At 50.8% G+C, this 23,181-nt stretch overlaps 6 protein-coding genes across 6 annotated transcripts; 3 read left to right on the top strand and 3 right to left on the bottom strand.

Moving 5' to 3' along the window:
* Positions 1–568: 568 nt before the first annotated feature.
* On the bottom strand, positions 569–3,201 carry pakA (mitogen-activated protein kinase kinase kinase kinase STE20; the record flags this gene model as incomplete). The annotated part of the gene is made up of 4 exons (XM_061211924.1): positions 569–673; positions 727–1,061; positions 1,113–1,212; positions 1,279–3,201. The coding sequence occupies 4 exons, from the start codon at positions 3,199–3,201 to the stop codon at positions 569–571; spliced, it is 2,463 nt and encodes an 820-aa protein (XP_061071150.1).
* A 2,963-nt stretch (positions 3,202–6,164) lies between these two features.
* Positions 6,165–7,427, top strand: N7525_001497 (uncharacterized protein; the record flags this gene model as incomplete). The annotated part of the gene is made up of 2 exons (XM_002557853.2): positions 6,165–6,552; positions 6,607–7,427. 2 exons carry the CDS (start codon positions 6,165–6,167, stop codon positions 7,425–7,427), a joined length of 1,209 nt encoding a protein of 402 aa, XP_002557899.2.
* Positions 7,428–9,504: 2,077 nt separating this feature from the next.
* Positions 9,505–10,602, top strand: N7525_001496 (uncharacterized protein; the record flags this gene model as incomplete). The annotated part of the gene is made up of 3 exons (XM_002557854.2): positions 9,505–9,765; positions 9,825–10,295; positions 10,357–10,602. The coding sequence occupies 3 exons, from the start codon at positions 9,505–9,507 to the stop codon at positions 10,600–10,602; spliced, it is 978 nt and encodes a 325-aa protein (XP_002557900.1).
* Positions 10,603–12,814: 2,212 nt separating this feature from the next.
* On the top strand, positions 12,815–16,876 carry N7525_001495 (putative RNA binding effector protein Scp160; the record flags this gene model as incomplete). Its single annotated transcript, XM_061211923.1, has 4 exons — positions 12,815–13,211; positions 13,270–13,517; positions 13,576–15,844; positions 15,897–16,876. 4 exons carry the CDS (start codon positions 12,815–12,817, stop codon positions 16,874–16,876), a joined length of 3,894 nt encoding a protein of 1,297 aa, XP_061071149.1.
* A 1,029-nt stretch (positions 16,877–17,905) lies between these two features.
* On the bottom strand, positions 17,906–18,689 carry N7525_001494 (cytochrome b5-like heme/steroid binding domain-containing protein; the record flags this gene model as incomplete). The annotated part of the gene is made up of 3 exons (XM_002557857.1): positions 17,906–18,070; positions 18,230–18,359; positions 18,571–18,689. 3 exons carry the CDS (start codon positions 18,687–18,689, stop codon positions 17,906–17,908), a joined length of 414 nt encoding a protein of 137 aa, XP_002557903.1.
* A 720-nt stretch (positions 18,690–19,409) lies between these two features.
* Positions 19,410–23,005, bottom strand: N7525_001493 (putative ubiquitin C-terminal hydrolase; the record flags this gene model as incomplete). Its single annotated transcript, XM_061211922.1, has 4 exons — positions 19,410–19,490; positions 19,702–19,926; positions 19,961–22,717; positions 22,775–23,005. The coding sequence occupies 4 exons, from the start codon at positions 23,003–23,005 to the stop codon at positions 19,410–19,412; spliced, it is 3,294 nt and encodes a 1,097-aa protein (XP_061071148.1).
* Positions 23,006–23,181: the final 176 nt, after the last annotated feature.

The following is a 23,181-nucleotide window of genomic DNA, read 5'->3' as shown; positions in this document are numbered from 1 at the left end:
AAGCCTTATGGCTGCCTGTGTATTGAACTCGTAGTTCTTCTTTTTTCCCCTTTCCCTTTTTCCTGTTTTTGTTCACCCTAGTGAGGACTTCGCCCTACTTATGTAGGCTGCTGCGTTTCTTCTTCCCATATTTGCTTACCGGCTGTGGCTGAACACATCTCCACTACTTTAGGCACACATACTTCCTAATTGTGGAATCAAAATTTACGGTATCTGAAGCTCGCTAGCTGCTTGTATTCGTCATAAGCTAACGACAATCGGCAAATAGAACTACAAGGAATTACATTGACACAAGAGATCAATACAGAGACAGTGAGTGGCAAAGCAGAGATCACAGGCAACATGCTCATGGAATGGAGTCATTTTCATCGACAATCGATGTGAAGATGTGAATAAAGACGTAGGCTGGGTACATAAACGGATTCCAACGACGTACTGTGGTGCACGTCGGGATCTAGAAGAAACATCGGGAGTGACGGGGTATCTGAGCAAGACGTCAAGAGATATCAAGTACGACGAAATAAAACCGAAACAAGAAAACAAAGGTGGTCGTTCATCAGCATCTTCTTCAAGCGCCTCCTTTCTGGGCTTTTTCTTGGGCGCGGCTGATACGAGCAGCCTTGACCAAGGGGGCGAGATGCGATAGTGGTGCGCAGAGAGACATGAATGGGTGCTAAAGGGGACGATGTCAGTTATCGCTGCAAAAGCAGTGGGAGGAACAAGTACCTTCAGTAGGTCATGCGCCGACGCCCGCTTCTCCGGGTCAACCTTCAGGGCAAAGTGGAGGAATTCGCGGAAGACAGGGGATAGATTGTGCTCATCTTTAATGGTGGGAGTTCCGTTCGTAGCAATCAAATAGAGAGCTCGCAATGGGGACTCTGTTAGGTACGGTGGCTCGCCTTCGATCATCTCGATGGCCATGATGCCCAAACTCCAGATGTCGACCTTGCGGCCGTACTCTTTGCGAGTAACGACTTCGGGGGCCATCCAGTACGGAGTACCAACCATGGTGTTCCGCTTGTTCTGCGCGTCGTTGATCTGAGCACAGAAACCGAAATCGGCTGGAGATTGTTAGCATTATTTCGACACAACCAAAACAGGGCGAAACCTACTCAGCTTGATGTTACCATCCATCGCCAGCAGGATGTTGTCGGATTTGATATCTCGATGAATGACACCCTTGGAGTGCAAATGCTGGAGACCGCTCAGAGTCTAGTCGAAAATGGTTAGCATCTCGTAGTTTCATCTTGACCCCAGGGTTAACCATTCTATACTCACCTCTCGGCAAACAGCTGCGATCTGTCCCTCGCTCATAATGTTGAAGGTAACCACGTCTGTCAGACTGCCACCTTCCATGTATTCCATCACCACCCAAAGATCCAGCCCATGTAGGAAACTCTCTAAAAAGTTCACAATGTTCTTGTGCTTGCTATCTTTCATGACCAATATCTCGTTGATAATCAAGTCCTTCTTGGGCTGCAGGTCTAGATTCATCTGCTTGATGGCAACACAGTTGTTGTGAGGGTGCTCATACGCTGTGTACACACCACCGGAAGCACCTTGACCGATTTTATTAAAGTTGTAGTAGATCTGCGTGGGGTCACCAGGGTGGCAGATTGACATCAAGCGGGCCCGAATATCCATGGCGCTGCTCTGTCGCTGCTGGCGCTGTCTAGGTCTAGCAGCAGGTGGAGCACGCGCGGTAGGTGACACCCCAGACGAAAGATCTGGTGCCGGAGCAGTGGTTGATGTGGAGATGGCCGGAGGCTGCTGTGCTTGCTGGCGTTGGGTGCGATTCCGTTCCAAGGTCTGCTGGGCAGCGGCCATGACCTGCTCCTGTTGCCGCTGGTACTGTGTAGGGGATGCGATGACACTGGGAACGTTGGGGCCGCTGGGTGCAGGGGTGCCATTTCGGGAGCTGGAGCGACTGCGGTGGGGCGACGCTGGCAATGGTTCCGATTCTGGGATAGTCGGTGTGCCAAATGTAGGAGCATAAGTCTCCTGAGTAGTCCGCTGCGGAACTCCGTACGAATTCGAGACCGGGGGTTGAGGAGGAGGGCGGGAGGGGGTCATTCCAGTCGGCGGTTTCGGGGGCGCACGATGGGGCACCATACCACCCAGTGGAGGAGACATGACCGGCGAGGCTGCTGGGGGCCCGCGAGGAATTGGTGGGGGCGATCGCGGATTCTCAAAGCTGCTTTCGTGATGTTGCGGGAATCGTGGACTTCCTGGTGGCGATGATTGTTCTCTTGGGCTGGTGGCTTGCGCAGCTTGAGCAGCCTGAGCATTGTCGAACTTGTGCCAGACTTCATCATCACTGTCACCACGGGTGTTCTTTTCGTAAAATCGCATAATATCCATCATAGTCTGCGGGTGCTCCTCCTGCTCCTTCTTCGAGATACCGTTCTCCTGTAGTAATCGCTGCCATTCTTTGGGAAGCCCCGTGAATTGGCCGGTCTGGTTGTCATAGCCGACGTGAGTAACGTGGACCGGATTCTCTGGAGCTGAAATTTTCATATTGCGACCGGGGGTTCCAAGCATACTGTCCACGAATCTGGAGAAGCTGGCCTTTTTGCTCTGTCTCGTTCGGGGAGCGGCCGGAGGATTGCCATCGTCGGAATACCGTTTGTCGGGATTTGGGGGCCTTTCGGTCTCGCGATGAGCGAAGGAATCCATTCGTTGCGTTAGAGTGGTGAAGCTAGCTGACTGGCGGAGTGAGTGGCGTCCGCGGGAATCGGGGCTGGTGTGGTGAGAGCGGAGTGCGGGCTTTTGCTGGGAGTGAGGATCAGTCTCGGCGGTGTTCTCATCCAATGCACTAAGCATGCCCCGCGTTTCGTAAGGGCCGTTCAATTCATCCGAGCTTTGCTCGTTGTAGGAAAAGCGGTTGGAACTGCGGGTGCGAGACCGGGAGGTCAGATTGGAGAAGAAGCCACTTGATTCGTCGTTGGAAGGCGATGGACCGCCACTATTCTGATCCAGAGATGACGAGGAAGAACCTGGGAATTGGGCGTTGGATCTCGATCGATTATGCTCGCGACTGCCGCTGGGAGAAGATCGTGGATAAACGGGGGCGGAGGGGGTGCGTTTCAATGATGTGGTACTCTGATGACTCCGAAGAATGCGCGAACTGAAGCTAGGGGGGTCCTTGTGAAGTTTGCTAGATGCTCGGCGGAATTTCAATGGGAAATTGTCCTGATTCATGGTGGGCAGATTTCTGTCTCTACACGAGACAGATTGAAATTGGGCCGAGGAGGGGTCAGATGCAGGGGATTTTTTTTTTAAATCGTTTTTTGACCAACCAAGTTCACGACCTGAGGGGAATTACGGCCGCGGAGAATAACCGGGTCCCCGAAGGCTCTTGAAGATGGATGGAATGGAAGATTGGAAGGAAATATGGAGAGGAGAGGAGGTTGATGTTTAGCACGTGGAGTCTTGGGAAAAGGAGTCGGGTGGCTGGGGCGGTTTGACAGGTTGATTGCGGGTTGATATGGGAGGGATATAGGAGGAATATGGGATATCTCACCTCTAAACTTCAAATATTACAATATTAGACGCATCAAGTTTACTATACTCTATTAGAATCGAGTCAGAGACACTCTGGTGAGTATAACGAAATCCATTCCTCATCATTCAGACCAAATGATATCCTAAGAATAACTAACCTAACTAGTCTCAGATTTCTACCCCGTTTAATATTCCTATATCACACTTAACGTCTTCGATACGAGATCCACTATCTTTAAAGTATTAACTAAATAACTAAAATACGTTCTAAATCCTACATGTGGTAATCTAAGGCCATTCTTCCCCCCCCCTACAAGGTCAAAAGCAAACAGCCGAAAGTACTTGTATCTCCGTTCAGGCCCCTTTTGCCCCTGGCAGGTAGCCGAACACGTCCCAAAAAGGTTAAACCGCACAGGGTTGGACGGGTCAAGTGTGACGGAAGCAAGCCAATATCACTCTGCACATTGATATCCTTGGGCGTTAGGCATTGGGCTCGTGTCAAAGCCTTTAGACCCTTGAGCCCTAGCATAACCACAGTGCCACACAGATCCCTCCTGGATTACAGCCATTATAACCGACTTGCTGAGCCGTCCGGGGCATTTTTCTCCATATGCGCCACCGTTGGTTGCCTTCGATATCCATGGGTCTCTCCCCGTTTGCTACACAAATCTTCCAGGCAAACACTACAAAAAGCTGATTGGAGTCTGTTTACACCGTTTCTACCATACGCCTTCCTCCATCCCATTTTGACTCGTCTCGGTATATGTATAGCGCTTTCTACATGTGTATGATATGGCTCCGGCGTTTACACCCCATATTGGTTTCAGATATTACCAACTGCGTAGTGAGATCGAATGAGACGCGGTCCGGGCTCTTAATAGCCTTTTTCCTACTGGTCACCTTTCCATTCAAAAATTGAATAATATCTGAACATCCTCTTCACCTCACTGTCGTTGGTCCAGTCAAGGCCCGAGATTTGGCCTGAAACCAAACCGTGCAAATGGTGTTGGCGAATTTTGTTCCCATGACTTCCATGGAGCTTTCTGCGCATTCACGTCCCACTTTAATAGGCTAGCCTCGATGTCTGGCCTCCTTGGCGATGCAAAATCAGAGATCCACAGTTGGGAAGAGACGAGAGATAAGGGCAAATCGGCCGAAATTCGGAGATTACCAGTTGCCTGAATTATCAGGCTATATAAAGTGAGATGAGACGTCAAAAGTGGTCTCAACACATTCAACTCCCAGACCACAGAATTGTGCCGAATTTTTGAATATGTCGTTCAAGGGCACAACTTTTGGGAAATTTCAGCGTGCCGCTCAGAGATCACTCGGTCTGGCTGTTCCCATCGTACAAAATGGATGTATTCACATCACTTGAAGCTTCTTCTAATCTTGAATATGCTTCCAACGTCGAATATAACCACTGGATAACAACGCTGATCCTTGACTAGCTTTAGGTGAATAGCTGGATAACGGAGGCGTCAACCACAACAATATGTAACATCGGCTGGACGGTGCAGAGTAGTATGAATGACACCGGCAGTCCAAATGTTCATGACTCCGCCGTACAGCATCTTGCTGCTGTCCAGTACCTTCTACGGCCTTCAATTATTCTTTCCATGGCGTTGCCATTCATAACAATAGGTGGCACCAAAGGATTCGCCCCAATGCCGAAGCTGTCTAGCCAGGTTTACCGCGTTGAACCTGCTACAAAGGATGTGCGTATTATTGTTATGGCAAGAAGAATCTCATCACTTGCCAGCTGGAGAGTCCCAGGATCATCCATTTATCAGGTCTATCCAGTGGCGTCCACATATCATTTGGTCTCCATAGATGGCAAGGTAGTCCTTCAACGACACTATGCGTTGGACCATGTCTACCTAGGTATGCGCTGTGAGCTCATTAAGCTTTATGCTTAAAATACAGTCACCTGGGCAATATCAGGTCCACGGTTTTGGAGGGCTGGTAGGCATATACCTAGGTGTATCACAGATAACCTATTTTTGAAAACAGACCGGTTTTGGTGTTTTTGTTTCTTGTATCTAAACTCTGTGTGATTGAAAACGAAAGTCCGTAAACATGGACTTGACTAATGTAGGCGCGTGTCCTCAATTTCATCAGACTATGGGGATTGCTAACATAGCAACCACTTGTGACCGCGCGAGCTTTCCTTTTGTTTACCTCCAATACTCTTCACCCACCACTTTTCTCCTCCGCGTTTCCCCACGAACTCTCTTTTCATCCACCCTTCTATCAAGCTACAGCCCTTCTTATCACTGACGCCTAATTAGGCAAGTCATCTGCTCGGAATCTGTCCCTTCATAGGAGGTAAGCCATCTTCTTGTTATCATGTCTTCTACTGTTGTCACCTATTCCGTCCATTCTCTTACCATCTCCACCTGCTTTTATCTGGACTCTGACGATTCTCTCAGCAACACCTAGCGTGGTGACTTGTCTCTTTAGGCAGTTCGTCTCTTCCAAGATCTCTTGCCTGTCTCGTCACACGTCTCCTACAATACTCCAGTTATCTTACTTATTCTTACCCACTTGCGTAAGTCCACTCTGCATACTGGTGTGTTCGTTTTAACCTTAACTTCTCTAGTCTCATTTCTTGGCTCCCACATATCTCCAGGTACTTTCCTTTCTCTGAACACAGCATTATGGATGGAAACACCCCATCTCCTACCATTACTACAAATGAGAATGACATAGTCAGCTATCTGTTGTCCCGGGTCTTGTCCGGTGACAAAATATGCAAGGCAAGCCAACTTGCTGCACTTCTTCCCAAATGGCTTAACGACTTCGAAGAGAATAAGCCAGTTTCTCCGGGTATGCCAGAGCTACTAGCTCATTTTCTACTCCCATTTGGCACACCCGCTATGCTGGAGCAGCTGGAGGGGATGGAGGCCGCTTTGGCCGATACAGAGGGGTGGACGACAAAACTCCATGCCCTCATTGCCAACAAAGCACATGAAAGGATGTTGCAGAAGTTGGAGTCTATGGCGGATGAAGAGCTATCATTCGAAGATCTCTGTGGGAAAGAGAACGGTAAAGCCACTGTCCAATCCGAGCTTCGGTAAACGGTACTGACATCAAGGAAAGCTCAAGAAGACAGTGTGCACGACTACCTCGTCATTGACCCCAAACGAACCCTACAATTTGACTATGACATGAGAGATGTGATGGCTCGGGGTGACAAAGACGCGATGAAAAAGCATGCCGATGTCTTTTATATTACCGGCTACGTTGCCTGGACCGTGCGATCTCCTTACTGGAATATCGCCTTGGCCACCGATGATGAAGGCAATCGATTTCTCTCAGATGATGTTTTGGATAAAGTCCTTCCCAAGTGGAGACAAATCCTCACAGGCGAGACGATCCCGACCCCGAAATATGGCGTTGTGGATTCCTTTCGTTCGTGGCTCGCTAGTGAGGAGAGGAAGGCCAATAATCTCGGCAAACCTTGGCCAAATACTCCTATCAAACCTGGCCCTTCGGTATCGAAGCCCAAGTTTGTAAGCCCCAGGACTCCGGAACCCTATTCTCACCTTCGCACTATGGATGTGGGTCGAATTTCTCCGCTCGAATCCAGTCCGAATGTCACCGACAGTGAGCAAACTGTACTGCTCCGAGAGATCCTCGACGAAGTGAAAGACTTGAAGACCATTATGAACCATGTTATCGAAAGGCAGCAGCAACAGTTCGAAATCACACAAAACCAAATGCATGAACCTTGGCAACAAGCCTACCCTCCCATTCCCGAAGGGATGCAGCCAAGCTATTTCGTGCCTCAACAGGGTCTATTTGTCGATCCTCAATACCAATACCCCGTAGTTGAGCCAGATTGGCAATTCTGGGACCCGCAGAACCAAAGCCCGACTCCTATGTCAGGCCCGGGACCTAGTTCAGCTCGTCATCTCTGAGCCTTCCTATAACCGAGGAATGGACGGCACATGTACGATTTGGTGGGGGGTGCCCTTGACCCAAATACTGAAATTCAGGGAGAATCAGGGTGAGGGGGAAGAAAAGATGATATGCGGGTGGGCAGCTGTGGCTGTGTTCTAGGCTGAACATTGCAAATTTCAGCTGTTCCTCGCAATCTCATCTTCGTGTCATACAATATCAGAAATGTGTCTGTTAGGTTATCCCAATTGAACTCGATATCATTCTATTGCTAGTCGTACGTTAACATCTTTATATAATGACTCTTTGGTATAGTGTGTCTGCATACTATAGCTGCAGAAGGGACAGAGCTAACTGATATAGTCCGGCCTGAGTTGTCAAGGACGACCTTTTTGCATTTGGTTATAGTCTCACCATGGTGCTGGTGCACTTCAGATGTTTCGAATTGTACAAAAAAACAAAAACGACATGTATACATGTTCATGTGAGCGTCTGGCGTAGTGTAGTCTTGACAGCAATGCGTGGAAACGTCCTAAGATCAGATATATAAGAGATGATGAATTAGATAAATCTCGTGAACGCTTGCTATCCTCGGATAGAAAGAAAGAGAACGCGAGTGGGAAACAGGAGACATGTTCCCTTCACCTGTTGCCCCTCGAGGATCCTGCGATATGTACCTAGGTGGTCTTCGAAGATCTCAGCCCTGTCCCGGCAGTGCAATGTCGATTTATCAGACAGCCCCGGACTCTGGCCCTAGATCATCAACCCCGCGTCACTTTGACCCCGATCTCCAATATAGCGGTAAGGCCAATCACTATAGATTGAGGCTCAGCCCAGCTGAATGTTCTTGGCAGTGAGATTCCTTTAGAAGCCCCCTGCTAAGATACGAAGTAATATACATACATCCGGCTTTGGGCTCCAAGCGAGGCCCAAAGAGGCTCAATAGCACGGTTGTCTGGTCCGACCATTTACAGCACAGATGACGTGTTATATCGGAGATTTTGTTTTCGTTGTGCAGGCTGAATCAACCACTTCGGGCCAAATCAAGTGAATATGTGTCTCCCTTTAAGCTGATGTGATTCACCATCGATATGGCGAACCGAGTCCTCGCCCCCGCTTTTGATGCAAAGAGTTGACTGCGCTGTGACGAGTCCACATGACACACACACTCTTTAGCTTCTTTGAATCGCAAATATTAGTTGCACTAGTTGTCGGTCGGATCTCGCGCACAGGGCTTCCGAGATGATTGGTTTAGTATCGTCAGTCGGTCCACATGGGTGCAGATCATCCACACGGCGTAAACAAGAATCAAGCCATGCAAAATAAGTGGGATATGATGTATTCCACAATTTCCTTTGTCTAGAGGTATCAAAGGTAGAATTAAAATTGCGAGATCGACTTGACCTCTAGAAGTTAATAGAATTCACTAGTGTCGGGGTGAATGCTCTCTCCCTTGCTGATGGGAATGTGGAACTCGCACACACTTGCAGCGAACAACACATCTTCTATCCCGTTCCTGCTGCCGAGGCTGCTGCCGAGACCTTTAGCTTCTAGACTTCTACAAGGTCAGAAGGTCATCGGTGTAACTCATGTGGGTGATATGCAGAAGATCGAATGGAGTGAAGCTAAACATTTGTATTGACTGCGCCTTGCCCAATGGGAGACATCACATAGATCCAAAAGCAAAACCTACAACATATACGGAGTATTTCGTACCTACAGTAAGTAGTTGTAATCACCAAGGCAGCCCTTGGTTTATGCAGAAAACACATTATTTTTGATTATGATGATCCACAGGTGCAGGACTCCTTGAAGCTCGGTAATGAGCTCATCCCTTTCGGGGTCGACTCCAGTTAGACTTGGCTCAATACCGACATGCGCCTTACATCGCCCAGATACGATGTGCAGGGGTTAATAGCCGATGATTGGATCAGCTGTTATTATGCGAAATGGTCATACTTGGGGGCCCAACTTGGGGGAGCTGCGAATGGAGTAGACCAAATCAACATAAATTGGACGTGATTCCTCCTTCCCAGAGTGTTTTTTCTATTCACAGCCGACTCCAGCTTTCTCCGCCCTCCTTCCGTCTAATACATAATGTTTGGTCTAATTCCGCTTCTCTTTACTGCGCTTGCCAGTGCATACCCCAACCGGGGTCCTTGCACAGGCAACTGCTGGGCCCATGACCCTGCTATGATCCAGCGTGTCTCTGATGGGAAGTACTACCGCTTTTCCACCGGCACTGGTGTCAGCACTCATAGCTCGCCGTCCGTGAAGGGTCCTTGGACGGACCTTGGCCCGGCATTGCCAGATGGGACCAAGATCCACCTCGACGGTGTAGACAGCATGAATATCTGGGTAAGAAGGACCCCAGAACATCCCGTGAAGTCTGAGAACTAACAGGATCTACCTTGTAGGCCCCTGATGTGCACTATCAGAACGACCAGTACTACATGTACTACGTCCTGTCCAAGATCGGCACTCAGAACTCACAGATCGGTGTCGCAACATCCAAAACTATGGAGCCCGGTAGCTGGACTGACCATGGTTCCATTGGTCTCCCTGCAAACGAGAACTACAACCGTATCGATCCCGCCTGGATCAGCATTGGTGGCAAGAACTACATGAACTTTGGCTCCTTCTGGGGCGATATCTTCCAGGTCCCGATGGACACTCCCCTCAAAGTTGGCGGCGCAACTCCCTACCAAATCTCCTGGAACGCTACTCTCAACCACCGCGAGGAAGGCGCGTACGAGTTCAAGCACGGTGACTACTACTACCTCCTCTACTCTGCTGGTATTGCGGGCAAGTACACAAAGACATTCCCTGCTGAGGGTGCAGAGTACCACATTCGTGTCTGCCGGTCCAAGACCGGCCTTGGTGACTTTGTATGTTTCCCCACTTCCTAATCGATTCGCAAAGGCACCTGCTCTAACATCTGTCTTACAGGTTGACGCCGACGGAAAGTCGTGCAAGGAGACTGGTGGCACCATGCTCCTCTCTAGCCACGGCCAGGTATTTGGACCTGGTGGCCCTGGTGTCGTCAAGGACAAGGATCTCGGTGTGGTCATGTACTACCACTACTACCCACTTGCCGTCAAGGAGAAGACCGAGGTCTCCGACAACGCGAACTACAGGTACGCGTGGAACGTCCTCGGCTTCGAGAACGGCTGGCCTTTCGTGAAGGCCAATTAGTGCACATACTTCTCGTGGCGGGCCCGCGAGGCCGATACATATTCTTTTCACATTCTTTTTCTTCTTTTTCTCTTCTATTGTCAATGGTTGGGCTCATATTCTTTTGGAAGTATCGCACTCGCTTCTTCGATACCCATGCCGTCTTGATCTCTGTCATGATGCGCTTCTTTTTGTATCTGGCAACTCTTAATTATATAATATGACCCTTATGTTCTCGGGTCAATTGATTGGTTTAATGTCTGCATGGTTTCGCCTTTATGTAAACCATGTACAGTCGTTGTGTAACGCCATCTCGCATATCTTCGGAGTTCACGATTCCGTACATTCCCACTCGCTCTTTAATGTCTCACATACCAAAATTTCAAGATTGAAAGTGCCACGAACAAGTAGAGACCACCTTGGTCGTTTATGTCTAGGAAATTCCCCTCGATCTTGGCGGAGCATCGACATGGTATGTCTCCACCATGTCCACAATCCAATCGGCGAGACCGCACAGGAATGCGGCCAGGCTATACGGGCCTGGAAGAACCGTTCCGGGGATCTGCATTGTATATGTTGAGCCTTTCTTTTCGAAATTGGCAAAGAAGGAGTTTCTACAGTATCCAACCAGGAGGAGATTCTTTACATGGACTGCACGCAGCCTTTGCTGTCTCGTAAAGCCTACGGAGAAAACATCCGCAAATACCAGGCAGGGGGGTCTGGATTGTTGGACCTTGGGACACGGGTATGCAAATAGTTGGGCTGGAAGTGCGCCGAAATAGATGACGAGAACATTGAAGCTGAGTGGTGGTGTTATTGGCGAGCATGGGCAATATATACTTCCAGGCAGGCCCAAAAGAATGAGGAATCCTACAAAACCGAGTTATAGCTCGTGTCTACTGCTAAGCCGATGCAGCAACTTGCCAAGACATGGACTGTATTACCAGGTAAGATATCAAGAAAGGTCCTTTAGAAATACAACTAGAAAGGCTACTATAGAGACATTTATAGGGCGACAGACCCTTGGGGCGAACATTGTCACGGAAAACAGTGAAAGGTCGAACCCCGAGACACTCAAACCACTCAAGCTTCAGACTAACAATTTCTGGACTTAGTTGGATGCAGCATGGAGATATTGTCGCAGTAGACAGCCCAGGCGTATATCATATCCAAAGAGTAGACAATTGTTGCGAAATATCATAGCGCCGCCCTAGAAGCCGAATGAATACCTGCACGATTAAAGGGAGATATATCAACTAGCCTAAAGAAATCTAAGTGAAGCTTTACGGGAGAAGGTTGTCTGTTGGGGCTGCAAAAAAAAAAAAGAATTATCGTCTATTGTATAGCTGGAGTGTTCAGTTGATAAGATCTAAAATATATATACATATGTAGGGCTCTCCGAAATAGCCACAGTGACGTGTATCACCAATTGGCCACTTGCCGCACTGTGGCCACGTGCGGGAATCCAATGAGAATATAAAACAGTCGATGCATAATATAATGAATTCACGGATTCACGGATTCATTTATTTCATCCGAGATTGTTTATACAATTCCCTGCGATCGGACTTTATTGGAATTGCATTGCAACGTATCCGAATGAGAGCAAAGAACAGCTATGACAGCTATCATAGCTATCACAGCTATTATATCTCGAATCGCCTAAGTCCAAGGTCAATAACTATCCAATTTACTATCAATTCCTAAAAAAAGGAAGTGTCAAGAGTGTCAAGTGTCAAAGTGTAGAAACGGACTCGGAGAAAACCTCCCCGGAGGTTCGACCTGGCCTTTTCTGTACTTTCTGGATTGTCCGGGGCTACCTTTCTTCCCTCACCTGTCACCTCCCTCTTGTCTTCTTCCCTCTCCCACACCTACTTTCTCTTCAGGTGGCTCCTCTCTTTGAGCCCCTGTATCTCTCTTTTTTGATTCTCGGCGCTTTGTCAGTCCAAATCGCTATTGCATTTTCTTGAATTGCATCCGCATTCTCCTGAGAGAAAATCTATATATCCTACTCAATTCACAAAGAGAAGGATACACTGTCGCCTGTGAGTTATCTAGAAGTCCGTGTCATTGCCATTGACTACACCCGAGGTTACGGTGATCTGTCCTGATCTGCCTTGATCGGTCGTTATTTCATACTGACCCGGCCCGTCTTGATTGCAGGATCTTGTGCATAGCCCATTTACCAATCTTGTCTCCAACCCCGATTCCCTTGTCGAATTTACTACCTGTAATGGCTTCTGAAGCATCTACCTCTGCCAACGGCGGATCCCTCGCTGCCATGTTGGAACAACAGCACGCCCGCGATGAGGCCCACAAGGCCACTGTGGAGGAAACCGTGGACGAGGAGGACCTCAAACACCCCCCTCCGACCTCACTGCAGCCCGAAGAACCCCTCCTCGTTAACTCTGATACCTCTGAGCCTACCACCATCGCCCAAACCGCTTCTCCGACTCCTTCCCCAAAGCCCCCCACCAAAAAGGCCCCGACATTCGACGTTCAATCCGAAGAATTGTTCCCAGCTTTAGGCAGCGGTCCGAAGCCTGCTGCCCCCGCGGCCGCTACATGGGGTGCGAAAAAACCTTCCGCGGCTGCTACTGTCGCAAATGGCTCGCCCGCGAAGTCAATGGGTACGTGGATTATTTTGGAGTCCCCCCGGGGTTGGACAAATTTCTGACACAGGAACAGAGATTCCCCGTATCATGGCCCTCCCCGGAAAGCACATGGAACAGCTCCGCCTAGCACCCTCTCAGATGCAACCCCGTGGACAGATGAAGAAGCCTCTCCGTGATATCCTCCGGGATATCTCCCGCAGATCAAAGGCCAATGTTGATATGCGCGGTGGCCCTGGCGGCTCAATCATCTTCGAAGGAAAGGGCTCCGTAGATGCGGTGCGCCAGGCTCTCCGCGAGGTGGCTCAACAGGTTGGATCTAAGGTATGTGGAATAGACGTGCGCAAAACGAGTATTTAGGCTAACCGATTCGTCTCAATAGCAATCCGTCCGTGTTCCCATTCCCACATCTGCCCGCGCTCACATCATTGGCCGTCAAGGTACCGTTGTGCAGGATATCCAGACCCGCACCGGTGCTCGTGTTCAGGTCCCCCGCGCCGACGGCAACGCTGCTGACGATGATGACGATGATACCATCGACATTTTGATCGAGGGAGATGCCGTGGCCGCGGAGATGGCCCGCCGCGAGATCGAGGCGATTGTCAAGGAGCGTGGTTCAAACATGAGCTTCCGATTGAAGACCGTCCCTCCTGAGTTCTTCCCCTTCATTGCAGGTGCACATGACGCCAACCTGCGGGCTATTGAAGAGCGCACAAAAGCGCAGATCAATGTTCCGCGCTATGATACTTGGTCGACCCAGCCCCCTCCTCAGGAAGCCAACCCTGGCCAGGTCCAGTTCGTGGCTGTGCCTGATAAGCACATTTTGATCTCCGGAGAACGGGCTGCCGCACAGGAGGCTCGGGCTGAGATTGAGCGCTTGGCTGCGCAATTGCGCCAGCAGCTTACTCTGCGCCAGCTGGCCATTAACCGTGGCCAGCACCAGTTCATTTTGGGCAACGAGCCCGACGCTCTGCACCAGTTCGTCGCACAGACTGGATGTGCCATTGTCCTGCCTCCTTCCTCCGACGAGAGCGAGTTCCTCACTATCACTGGTCCCGTTGACCAGATCGAGGCTGGCATTGAACACGCTATGGATCTTGCGACAAGCATGCAGATGGCTAGCATTGATTTGTCCCGCCAGCACCCCAATGCGCCCGCCGGCCCCCACGCCCACGCAAGCGCTCTCTCGCAGTATCTCCGCCGCCGCCAGGTTATTAAGGAACTCGAATCGACCTACGATGCGCACATTGCACTTCCTCCTAGCGTTGGCGGACCCGTCACCTGGGAGGTCTACTCCCGTGACGGCAAGAACACCATTCGTGCCCGTTCCGATATCATGAACCTAGTCCAGGCTCTTCCGCCTTCTAGACTCCGCCATGTCTCTGTGGACCCGTACTTCCACCAGTACTTGCGCGACCGAAGCGCAACCACCCTTCAGGGTGACTATGGCGTCCACCTGATGGTACCGGATGATGTCAACTGCCCCGAAGTTGTTCTTGTTTATGAAGGCCCCTCCTCAACTGCCTCCTCCTTCGAGGTCCCCAGACAGCGCCCCTCTCCCGCAGATGTTGCAGCCTTCGAGAAGGGTCTGCAAGAGGCACAGGAATACCTCCTGGGCGCTCTCGGAGACCAACGTGACATTGTCGCCAAGTCTGTCTCCGTCCCTGCCAAATATCAGGAGAAGGCGCGTAAGTTTATCAACCGCGAGCAAGAGGCCAAGGGCGAGGACAGCATCCCTGTCCGTGCCATTGTTGGTGATGCCAAGGGTTCTCAATGTCAGGTTTCCCTTCGGGGTCCCTCTGGCCTCGTGGCTGAACTCGCCGCCAAGGTGGAGGCTTTCGTCGTAGAGCAGGAGAAGGACGATCTGGAGCGTGGTTACACCACTAGCTTCGACTTCCCCCAGAAGTACGCCAACTTCCTGATTGGCAAGCGTGGTGAAAACATCAACAAGCTCCGCGAGGAGTTCGATGTCGATATCAAGGTGGAGAACGGGAAGGTCGAGGTCAAGGGACCCAAGGCCAAGGCGGATGCTACCCGCATGCGCATCATCAACATGGGCAAGAAGTTGGAAGATGAGACCACTCACATTCTCAAGGTCCCCGCCCAATACCACCGAGAGTTGATTGGCCAGCGCGGAAACCAGGTCAACCGTCTTCAGGATCGTTACTCTGTCCGCGTCCAATTCCCCCGCGCAACTGTTCCCAACGATGACGCCACGGAAACCGGCAGCGATGCTGGTGGTGCTCGTCCCCAGCGTGCTCAGCAGGCTCCCGATGAGGTCCTCGTCAAGGGCCCCAGCAAGGGCGCTGACTCGGCTCGTGACGAGATTCTTAGCTTGCTGCAGTATGTCATTGAGCACGGTCACTCTGCCTCTATCTCTGTGGCCCAGAGTCAGGTCGCATCCCTGATCGGCCAGCGCGGCCGTGAGATGGAAAAGCTTCGTGCTGATACCGGCGCCCAGATCGATGTCCCCAACGCCAACGATGCGCCGGATGCGTCGGGCCGCGTGGAGATCCGCGTCAAGGGTACTAAGCAGCAAGTTGCTGAGGCCAAGAAGATCCTGCAGCAGCGGGCCAGCGAGTTCGATGCCACTGTGACTAAGACCATTGAGGTTGAAAAGAAGTACCACAAAGCCTTGATCGGTGGAGGCGGTAAGTTTTGATGCAAAGTGATGTGCTTGTTTTCATTTACTAACTAATGTAGGTGCCAACATCCGCAAGATCGTCACTGAGGCCGGTGGCCCCACTGACGGCAGCGCCGCCAGAATGGTCCGTTTCCCCCGTCCTGAAAGCACCGAATCGACCATCCGCCTCGAGGGCAACGGCAAGATCGTGGATAACATCATCGCTGCGATCGAAGAGTTCGTCAAGGAGCGCCAGGACCAGGTCACGGAAATCCTCGATGTTCCCACCGCCCAGCACCGCATGCTCATCGGCCGTGGAGGCGAGGCTCGCCGCGGGATTGAGACTAAGTTCAACGTCACCCTTGATATCCCCAAGCAGGGCTCCGGCCGTACCGATGTGAAGCTCAAGGGCCCCAGCAGCGCCGTCCAAAGCGCTAAGGAGCACATCCAGTCCATGCTGAAGGAGCAGCACGCGGAGACCATCGAGGTCCCCAGCCACCTCCACCACTTCCTTGCCGACAATGGCCAAATCTTCCGCCGCCTGCGCAACGACTACCAGGTCACCGTCGACCACGCCGGCCAGGCCGTGCCCGTGCCTGCCCCCTCCGCCGCCGAGGACACCCGCACTACAGCTGAAGGCACCGACATGCCCCTGATCATTGATGACCCCAACGTAACCGCCGATGCACACTCCTGGACCGTCGTGGACAACAACGCCACGGAAGTCCCCTCTAGCCCCTTCCCTTGGGTTCTCAGCGGCACCCCAGAGAACGTGGCCAAGGCGCGCGCCGTCATCGAGAAGAATCTCGCCTCCGCAACCCAACAGTCCACTACGGGCTACCTGATCCTGCCGGACCCGAAAACCTACCGCTTCGTCGTCGGCCAGGGCGGCAGCCAGATCAACGCCATCCGCAAGAAGACAGGTTGCCGTATCAATGTGCCCAAGGAGCAGGCTCGCGGTGAAGCGATTGAGATCCGGGGTAGCCCCAGTGGCCTGGAAGAGGCCAAGGAGATGATCCTGGAGGCCGTGCAGAATGGACTTCACCCCTCTGCGCGGTGAGTGGCTATGGGTTGTTATAGCGACAGTGGTTTTGATCTGACATAGAAAACCGACTCTTACACCACCCTTCTCTGCCTTGGATTCGAGCGAGCGGGAACAGTATTCATTTTAGTCTTTTCTTCTGGCTTTCACTTCGATTCTTGTTTTCATCTTTCTTTTTTTTTGGTATCTATTTCATGAATATTGGTTTTTAAAAGAGCTTCTTTTTGATCTTGCTTTTTGCATCTATATCTTTTCGCCTTTCTCATCCTATTGTCTTCTTTTCTTGTAGCTATTTCCCCAGGTCTGATGCAGATTGTCTACGAGGAATTGATTGGACTCTTGTGGCTCATGAGAGAAGGAGTGTTGACTACCCGGGTGGTTTTCCAATCTAAGTAATCTGACTCCATCATGACTTGTAACCCAGTGTATCTAATCTACCCAAGGACATGCTACGGTATATACATGGGAGGTTGCAATGCAGATTGCCTACTAAGCGGAACAGGATCGAACGCCGTCGAACAGCCAAGCTCGGACGCAATATCCCGCTATCTCCTCTCGTCTCCGGGCTATTAGAAATCGCCTTGGAAAGAATTGGAGATATTGGAGATATCTTGGAGAGATGAGGGGATGAGGGGGATCAGTCACCGGAGTCCTTTACTCCTTTGGGAGCGACGATCCTCTTTCCCGATCTGGTCAATTGCCGTATTCCAAGTTCGGGTTGATTGTCATATCGAAAGGTCAAGGTAAGTCCCGAGGTCCATAACAGATGTTGATAATTTCCATATTCCGAGAAAAAAGAATTAATCCAAGTATGTGAATAGATAAAAAAAAAAGGTAATATAAAAAAAAAAGAGCTGAATACTCATAAGGCCCCGAAACAGAAAAACGCTCTCTTTGCTCTTTGCTCTTTTAGCCATACTCCCCTCCCCATCCATGGACGGGTCTTAAAATCTCAGATCTGCATTGCATTCAGACCATAGCCACTAGTCCTCTCAATCAAATCTCAAATCATCTAATTGCAAAATACAAACACCCCCGACAGCTAGTTTACTGCTGAGCCTGCTGAGCCTGGAGGTAGTTGTATGCGCCGTAAGCGATGGCGCCACCGATGAGGATGACGGCGTAGAGACCGACGCCGAAGCCGGAGGCGGAGGAAGAAGACGAAGAGTCTGTGCTGGTGGTTTGCTTGGCCTTGGGGGAGGGGTCACCGGGCTATTTTGGGTGTCAGTATTGTATTGGTGCCCATGTGATTGTGTGGGGTTAGGAGCCGAGGGTAGAAGGGGAACACATGGAGTGTGGGGAAAGGGGAAACGGTGTATTGAGTATTGGGTATTAAGGATGTTGGGATATTTTGTGCTTTGGGGTGCGTACCATGCGCTTCACGTTGCCGACGAGCATGCCGTCGTCGAGGAGAGCGCGCGCCTCATCGCTGTGGCCGACGTCGTCGAAGGCTTCGGTGCAGTCTTGGCCGGCGAGATCGAGGAGGACTTCCTCACCACCGCTGGGATTTGTTAGCTTGTTTGTTCTGGGGTTTTGATATGGGGTGAAGCGATGCGAGATGAGGGGAGAGAATAGGCCGAGGTGGCCTTTCCTTTCTCTTTGGCTCTTGTTTTTGTCTCTCTCTCTTCTATTCTCGCTCGCGCTTGTTCTTTGCTTCGGGGTTTGGGATGCTACATCCGGTGGTAGCGGATATAGATATGGAGACAACGTACGGGTGCTCATTGGCGAATGAGGTGCAGTCGTAGACCTTGTCGTTGATGATCAGGTAGAGATCCTTCTTGTTGTTGTGCTCAGAGACCTCCTGCAGGGTGAGTTCCTTGACTTCGGACATGGTGAATTGGGGTATCTGAATGTGATTGCTGTTGTCAGTGAATTTCTGTAAAGACTGGGCAAGTGAAGAGAGTGGGTGTGTTTGGATGTTGAGTAGAATTGGCGATAGATAGGAGAAAACGGCGAGAAATGTTGGGAGATTGGAAGTTGACGACTTACGGGGTATTTCGGGAGAAATAGAAAGTCCAAAAATCAGCTGAGAGTACAAGAACAAGAGGAAGAGAGAGGAGAGAGAGGAGAGAGAGGGGAGAGAGGGGAGAGGGGAGATAGATGTGTTCTCCAGAAAGAAGAGGAAAAAGAACCAACATTGTCGCTGGTACGTGCGGCTGGGCGGTCTCGACGGGTGGGGCCCAGGTACCGGGGGACATTGATGCCGTGAATTACACCCGGCTTATAAGAGGAAAAGGGAGGGTTCTAATTGGATCTATATTAATTCTAGGAGTTCGATCACTTTCTATCTTACTGTCTGTCACTCCATGTATTTATGTGTCTATCTGAATCTGATAATATGTATGTGTATGTTGTGTTAGATAGGGTCTGGACGAATCAGGGGCTGCTTATTAGAGAGGAGATCTGGCCTTGGTTTATGTACATTTCTTAAATTCATTAATCTTTAATTCTTTAGATATGTTAGTGGGCTAGTATAGTACTGTAGTATAGTATAAACCATAGTATATAGTCTATAGAATATAACCAGTACATAGGTATATAGTATAGAAATTCAACTGCCTAACAACTCTGCCTGGTTAACCGTAACCTCGGGGATCAAGTCTCGGGTAGCACCGTCGGGATCCGCTTTCCGCTGGGCGGAATTAAGAAGGGATATACAATAACTACTACCTAGGTAAGAGGTAGGAAGTATGAAGCACCAGGTACCTAGGTAGGTACTAGACTGTATAATATCCATTATACTATGTGCATAATAATATATACCCAAAACCTCTATCCAATCGTGATCATGACAATGCTAGAAACCAAAACGCTCATTTCGCTGGAACTCGTTCATAAAACACAATGTACGCCTGCTCGTTCTGTAACCGGTCCCGCGTCCGAAGCTCCCGCGGATTGAAATCCGTGACCCGATCGTCATCGAACTTCCGCCAGCACTGCCGCTCCGCATCGCGGACCAATGAGATGTAGTGTCCGCTGCCCATCGAAGACCCAAGATGCCGCAACACAGCAAAGGCATCGTAGGTAAACGGTGGGACCGTGGCGCCGGTGGTGGGCGGCATGCCGGGCTCCGGAGGGGGGGGGGGGAGGGTGAGAAATCACAAAATCGTCCATCCGTAGACCGTGAAGCGGGAATTCGATGGGGGTGTGGATCTTCCGTGCGCTTTGGGTCTTGGATGCAGAAAAGCGCTTGAAGTGGACAACTAGAATCTGGGGCGCTCGCGTGATGATGATCTGCTTGGTTGCCATTCGCTTGCATTTACAGTGTGGGCACTTCCAGACCTCGTCGCCGCTCAGCATCTCCTCCTTGCAGTAGCTACGGAGACATTGATAGATATCACCGGCACCTGTGGGTGGAATTTCAACGCTGATACTGTAGAAGGCCTCGTAGGTAGTGGAGGTTTGGTGGCAGGTCGTGCAACGCAATCGGCTAGCATGTTGTCCCGCGAATAGTGACGAGATAAAAGACTCCTCGCGGTGGCAATAGCGGTCCCATTCAATCCGGGAAACCTTGGTCATTGGCATTCGCTCTCGTTGCATCTCCTCCGAAAAGGTCAAAGGTCGAAGCGGCGTTCGCTGCCAGTTGATATTGAGATCCTCGTGGAGGCAATCTACCACAAAATCGAAGAATTCTTTGGCATCTTGCTGCCGGTCAATGGCCCATTCTCGATTCAAGCGTCCACAGAAGTTCCGGAACGAGGTCGGCATGATGACCTCAATATCGTTCTTCCATAGCGACCGGGTCAAGTTCGCATAAAGTCCCGGCATAACGCCCTGAGACCCCTTCCAATTCTTTTGTACATAATAGCGAAATCGGTTATCGATGAAGAACCTACTTAGTGGGATTGTTGCACTGAGGCATTGTATGGTGGAATTCATGTAGCACGTCACACCGAAATTGGTCAATCCAGTCCGCGGAAGTTTGATGCGATCTAGGCGAGAGCTTGGGGCGTACAAGGCCGTCCGATTCGCAGAATTCTGTCGTTGCAAATGAGGCTGGATCTGTCGTCCGTCGGAGACGCCACTATAGCTGGGACGAGGCACAGCAGGGGGTGGTCGAGAGGGGGCCACTGACATGTGTGCAGCATAATTCGGAGCTGCGGCAGGGGGAGGGCGGGAATCCACCTGTGTCATGGACTGTGGAACATCGTGCGGTTCAGGGAAACGACGCAAGAAAGCCTCATATGTCTGAACAAATGGACCTGGAGGCTCTGGTTCCGTCTCCTCAGGTTCCTCCGTCAGCGCATCTTCCTCAGCGTAGGTGCTCGGGTCAATCTCCTCGACTTTAGATTTCTCCATCCACTCGGACAATTCCTTCGAATTCAAAGGAGTGAACTCGCGTAGTCGTCTCTTTCGAATTTCAAGGCTTGAATTCGCACTAGCCATGGTGGGCACTCTCCCGAGGGGCCGACCAGGTCTAGGCACGGGCTTTCTGGCCTGCAGAGAACTCATGACGGCGGCGGTTGAGGATGTTGCAAGGGATTGCTGCCCTAAAAGATCGATCCAGGCATCCAGTCCACCAAGCAGGAGAGCCGGAGGCCGCCCAGCCTTCAACGGCTTGTATGCATTGAACTCGTAAAGTGTATCGTGAAGAGCCCGCAGATGGGGTGCCGATGTCCCCACTGGCGAGCCAGCAAGATAGCTGACTGAATCGGCGCTTTGGTCATAGTAAACCACAAGGTCGTACTCGTTCCGTTTCTCAAATAAGGCCTGCTCATGCTCCGGTGAAATAACGAGTCGCTCCTCTAGTTCTTCCGCTGACACATTCTCTTTCAGAATCACAGGTTCTATGCAAATAATAGACTTTGCATATACGTGACCGTTATCATACTGGTCTCGGGTTCGAACATCGATCAGCAACACATTGAATTTCCGCAGATTTTCAAGGAGGCTCTGTGCAGTTATAGTTGTGCTGTACGGCAAATCGGGCGAGTTGCTTCGCGTCTCTCGCGCCGAATTCAACCCATTGGGCGTGAGAGATCTATACGGATTGTCATCCAAGCCTCCCCGGGTTGGACTGACACGTGGCGAGTTGCTGAATTGTGAGTATCTTAGATTGCCTGAGCGTGTGCTCTCGGTTGACCGTCTAGGTGGGTTTGAAGTGGGCTTTGATGGCACGGTGAAGACAGGGCTATAGGCCGGGTCCGGGGCACGTGGTAACGACGTGTTAAGCGGAAGCTTCGGTGGGATGGTCGGCACATTAGATGAAGATCCCATGCTGCGAGGTCCCAATGGCCGTCTTGGCGGTGGGGAGCTGTATGCCCCCAGGGGTACGTTCGACGGATGAAGTGGGGTCTGCCCTGCAGATCCTACAATCGGGCTTCCCGGCCCAGCAGCACTTGCTCCCAACCCATACTGGTTAGAAGGCGGAGAAGAAGACGCCTTGAGTTTGGCAAAACGTTGCGCAAGCATGTCATCTGGAGGACTGGAAAAACTTTGCGAATGTGCCTCTGCCTCGGGCATTCTTTGATACTGAGTCGGACTTGGCATTCTAGCGAAGTTTGTTCCAGACTCTCGATTCTCACGGCCCAGTGGCGTGGCCGGGGGTTGTTCTGGGGATCTGGATGTAAAGATACCGGTTGGCTGCATGCCACTGACCAAATTATCCTCGATGATGTCCCGCTTGATCGCATCCATAGTGCCTTGTTTGGACCGCACCGCCTTCAATAGATCGGCAAACTCCTTGTACCAATCAGGGCGTTGGCTGGCGGTTCGATAATCTGGATGATGGGGGATCAGATTGATAGTAATTTCGGAGGCGCGAAGGTACTGGACGTAGGCTTTGTCGTTGTAGTCGTCATCTGCAAGGCTCCTGGCCTTTTCGATTGCATCGGCGGCCGTTGGCAAGAGAATATTAAGCTATGATCCCTGTTAGAAGAATTAATTCTTACGATTGTCAGTAAGTGCGGCACATACCGGTGTAGTATCGTTAACATTTAACGCAGCAGCCTGGTCTTGCAGGTCTTTAATATTTGGGAACCGAGGTCGCCGCGGTGGGATGAGAGGGGTCTTGGCCTTGGGATAGGAATCCGGTCCGTTGACTTTTCCGCTGGAATTCATGTCATCCCCCACCGAGTAAGGACGCCGGCTGTCCTTCCCCGGTGGCATTTTTGGGGGAGATGGCAAAGTCGCCGCATCGGAGGACATGGTAGATCCAGGCAGCGACAAGCGGACTTAACGCATCGTTATGTTCAATACCAGTAAAACAAAGAGAGCACAGTCAAACCACTGGCGTAGCCAATCCGCCCAAAAGTTGACGGTTCGAATTGCAAAGACAATTAAAAAGTAGAGTAAAGAGGACAGATCCAGGGACGCAACCTTGG

Source organism: Penicillium rubens (genome assembly GCF_028828025.1).
Source record: "Penicillium rubens strain IBT 27055 chromosome Unknown utg000001l_segment0_segment0, whole genome shotgun sequence".
Lineage (NCBI taxonomy): Eukaryota > Fungi > Ascomycota > Eurotiomycetes > Eurotiales > Aspergillaceae > Penicillium > Penicillium rubens.
This window is presented reverse-complemented; position numbering and strand designations above follow the sequence as displayed.